Below are 4,089 nucleotides of genomic sequence, written 5' to 3' on the forward strand. Positions count from 1 at the left end.
TTTATCATACTATAAAAATATTTTCTAAGTCTTGTCTTTATTCATTTAAGAATATTCTGGGAGACAATCTGTAGCAATTTATAAGTTCCTTCCTTTTTCTATTTTTTGCAGTTGTATACTTCCATGTTTTTATTCAATCACCTTCATATTACACTTTAAACACTCTGTTGTTATTATAAATAATTCTTATGGTTCTGTTGTTTTTTTTCATATTTTTGCTACTATACCTTTGAGGTAGATTCCTAGAACTGTGAATGCTTTGAATGAGGATAAATATGATATGTAATGTCACTAGTAGTCCTAATCTCCTGCGATAGGTATTATAACTTGTTATATTCCTGCTCAAAATGTATAAAAATGCTGTTTACCCACAGCTTCACTTACACGATGTGTAATAAACTTTTAGATTTCTGCCACACCAAAGGATGAGAAATGATAGTTCAAAGCAGTTGTAATTACTGTTTCTGCTCTTCGGGGTCAGGCTGAACAACTCTTCAGATGTTTCAGGCTATTGATATTCCATTAACTAGCATATGTAATTATATCACATGCATATTTTTCTATAGTACTGTCATTTTCACCTCTACTATATGTGACAAAAGCCAGAACTATTCCTCAGTTTTTCATTTGCCATTTTAACTTCTTATCTGTAGTTTTTGCAAAAACGTTTTGTTTAATTATTTTTTATTATACATACATGTGTGGTATAACATTGATTTTCAATAATTGTGCAAAATGTGTGGTGGTTAGATCAGTATAGTTAACTTATTCATCATTACAACGCACAATCATTCTTTGTATCTTTTGATCGGTTCCTCATTAGCCCCCCTGCCTCTGTCTCTCCCTTCCCTTTTCCACTTCTAGTTTTCTAGAAGTTCAATGTACCACTGTGATTTTTGTTTCTTTCTTTCTCTCTATCTCTCTTATTGTTCATTTGTTTATTTCTGGATTATATCATACTAGTATAGTTTTTTTTAATAGTCATGTAACCTTAATTTAAACCTGCTTTTAGAACAGTGTTTTGCTGTATGAAAAAACAAATACATATTTTTTAATTTTTTTCATATGTGGTTATCTGTTTGTCCCTATATGACACATTTTAATAACAGAAACTTTTTTTTTTTTTTTTTTTTTTTACATTCTGTATGGTTAGATTCTTACTCAATTTTTGCTTTAATTTCTGGGGTGTTTGTTACCAGATATTTGTGTTTGTTTAGTCATTTACATAAACATTAATAAAGAAGTTTTGAAATCTTTTTCCACAGTATCCACATACATTCTGTATGAATTAGACTCGAAGACAACTTGGAGAGGGGTAGAGACCTGATAATACTGGGAATCCAAGTGTTGAGTAGTAATATAAAAGCACGATGTAGGGATATTGAAATGACTCCAGGAACTGTCCTTTCTGGAGACAAAATTGATCTTTATGACCTCTCATACTTATTTCTGCAGCAGCATTGTGGAGAAAATGCACTAGATTTGGAATGAAAAGAGTTAAGTCTGTCTTAAATCAGTCATTTTAGTCATTTCCAGGCTATCTCTTCTAACATCTCTGTCATCATATGTGTAGCAGATATAATTATACTTGTCTTAATTACTTCTCGACATGAGCTGTTTCAAGTGCAAGGCTTTCTACTTATAGAAATCACAAAAGATAAGAGATGCAGACGTCAGAAAATAATTACAGCCCTTTCATTGCATAGCATATCCACCTGTTTCTGACAACAAAGACACAGTGCTTCAGTGACACACAACAAAAACAACTTTAAAGGCAAGGTACTAATTTGTACACAAATTAGATCAGAAAATCCGTTCAATTTAGAAATAACAGCATTCTCTCAGTCATTTATTCTCCACATCGAGTAACCTATTGTGCTTTGTAATATTTTTGTGTTTGTGTTTAAGAACTGGAGAAAATAATATTTAATGGATGCAAATCTTGTGGAATTCATCTCAGAATTGTCTTCCTTGAGAACTTCAAGGGATTTAAATCTCATGCAACTCAATCATGTATGAAAACCTCATAAAAATACATCTGTAAGTTTTAGAAACAGTTTAGACTCTGGTCCAGTTGTTCATTAAGACTGAAACATCTCTGGAAATTGGATCAATGAAATGGGACTTTTCTGTCCATTAATTTCCTAAAGGCATCCTTCACATCTTTATTCCTTAGACTGTAGATCAGAGGGTTCAGCATGGGATTGACGACTGTATAAAATATGGAGGCCACTTTGACCATTTGTTGAGAGTTTTTGGAATTGGGCATGCAGTAAAGGGAAAGGATGGTCCCGTGGAAGATGGTGATGATGGTCAGGTGGGAGGCACAGGTGGAGAAGGCTTTGTGACGTCCACTGGCAGAAAGGATTTTTAGTACAGTCATGAGAATGAAAACATAGGATGTGAGGATGACCAGCAGTGTACTCACCTCATTTAAGGTGGCAAAGGCAAAAAGCAGCAGGTGGGGGATGTGAACATCAGAGCTGGACACAGCGATGAGAGCAGTGTACTTACAGAAAAAGTGGTTGATCACATTGTGTCCAGAAAAGTTTAGATGGAGAGCATAGCAAAGGAGTACCAAGGGGCCAGTCATACCCCAAAGATATGACCCTGCCACCAGAAGGTCACAGAGCCTCTGTGGCATGGCAACTGTGTAAAGCAGAGGATTACAGATGGCCACGAAGCGATCATAGGCCATTACCACCAGCAGGAAGGACTCGGTCACTACAGCTGTGCAGGAGAGGAAATACTGCAACATGCAGCTCAGGTAGAAGATGCTCTGATCCGCCATGACCAGGTTCTCAAGCAGCTTGGGAGTGATGATGGAAGAGTAACAGAAATCAACAAAAGAAAGATGACTGAGGAAGAAGTACATGGGGGTGTGGTACTTGGGGTCAATTTTGATTACGACTATCATTCCAACGTTTTCTACCACAGTGATAACATACATGATCAGAAACACAAGGAAGAGAGGAATCTGAAGTTCTGGGTAATCTGTGAAACCTAAGAGGGCAAAGGTCGTCTCCACACTCATATTCCTTGCTGCCCTCACCATAATTCTTTTTAATGCAATGGTGTGTTTGCAAAGAGTTGTCCCTGCCAAAGAGAAGATTTATAGGGATGCATGAAATTTATGTCATGACTTTGTATGGTACAGGAAAGTAAATGAGAAGGAAGAATATCGGTCTTAGTTTTCTCCATGAAGAACTTGCCTCATGCATACCTAACAGTGTTGAGTCTTTGAAATGTCTTTGCATTTCCATTGCACTCTCTTTCTATTAAAAATACTTATTACATTGCAGTGTGTACTTCCATACATTAGCTAGTGTCATAGCATGAACATAACTGATACACAGTGTGTGCATAAATACATACACTAGTGAAGATTATCTGAAAAATAGTGTGAAATATTCAACTCAGAGAACAACATTGCTACTGGATTTTGCCTATATACTGATTACACAAATCAACTAAAATGTTTAAGATAACATGTTTCAATTGTAAGCATAAAATACATTATAAGAGAAATATCGAAAAAGGCATAGCAATCCCATTTTACCAACTTTTATTCTGTAAAAGAAAAAAAAAAGAAAAAGACCCTTTTCTCATAGAATGTCTTAGTGGCTGAGGGTTTGAGGAGGACATGGCTTACTTTTGACCTGAGTGGACAGGGCACCTTTTTAGGGATTATGGTCTAAGGGATAGATTTTACTACAATACAGAATCATATAGATATCTTGTAAGGGTCCAAAGACATATAAGGTAAGATATCTCTCAAGACTAACTAGTTTTCATTCTGGTAATAGTTTATTTAACAATGTAAAGTGCATGTAAAGACAATATGAGTAAATGTCCATTTCCAGGTAGCAAACGTACGCTGTTCTTTATGAAATGGTTGCCAGTGGGCTTGAATCCAAGTATTTCCATGAGTGTTAACTTCTTTCTTCAATTAGGTTCAGAATTGGATGACATTTACAATGATATAACAGTAAAAAATAATTCAAGGACCATATCAGGAAAACACTATTGTATATCTCATAGAAAACCTGAATAAACTTACCTGTTACAGAGAAACAGGCCACCACGCTG

General features: G+C 35.5%; 1 protein-coding gene across 1 annotated transcript; it reads right to left on the bottom strand.

Annotated features, from left to right (window-relative positions):
- Positions 1–2,110: 2,110 nt before the first annotated feature.
- Positions 2,111–3,055, bottom strand: LOC103581602 (olfactory receptor 5D14-like). Its single transcript, XM_008563394.1, has one exon. The coding sequence runs from the start codon at positions 3,053–3,055 to the stop codon at positions 2,111–2,113; it is 945 nt and encodes a 314-aa protein (XP_008561616.1).
- Between the last annotated feature and the right edge of the window lie 1,034 nt (positions 3,056–4,089).

The sequence above is a fragment of the Galeopterus variegatus genome, unplaced genomic scaffold, assembly GCF_000696425.1.
Source record: "Galeopterus variegatus unplaced genomic scaffold, G_variegatus-3.0.2 Scaffold13445, whole genome shotgun sequence".
In the NCBI taxonomy this organism is placed as follows: domain Eukaryota; kingdom Metazoa; phylum Chordata; class Mammalia; order Dermoptera; family Cynocephalidae; genus Galeopterus; species Galeopterus variegatus.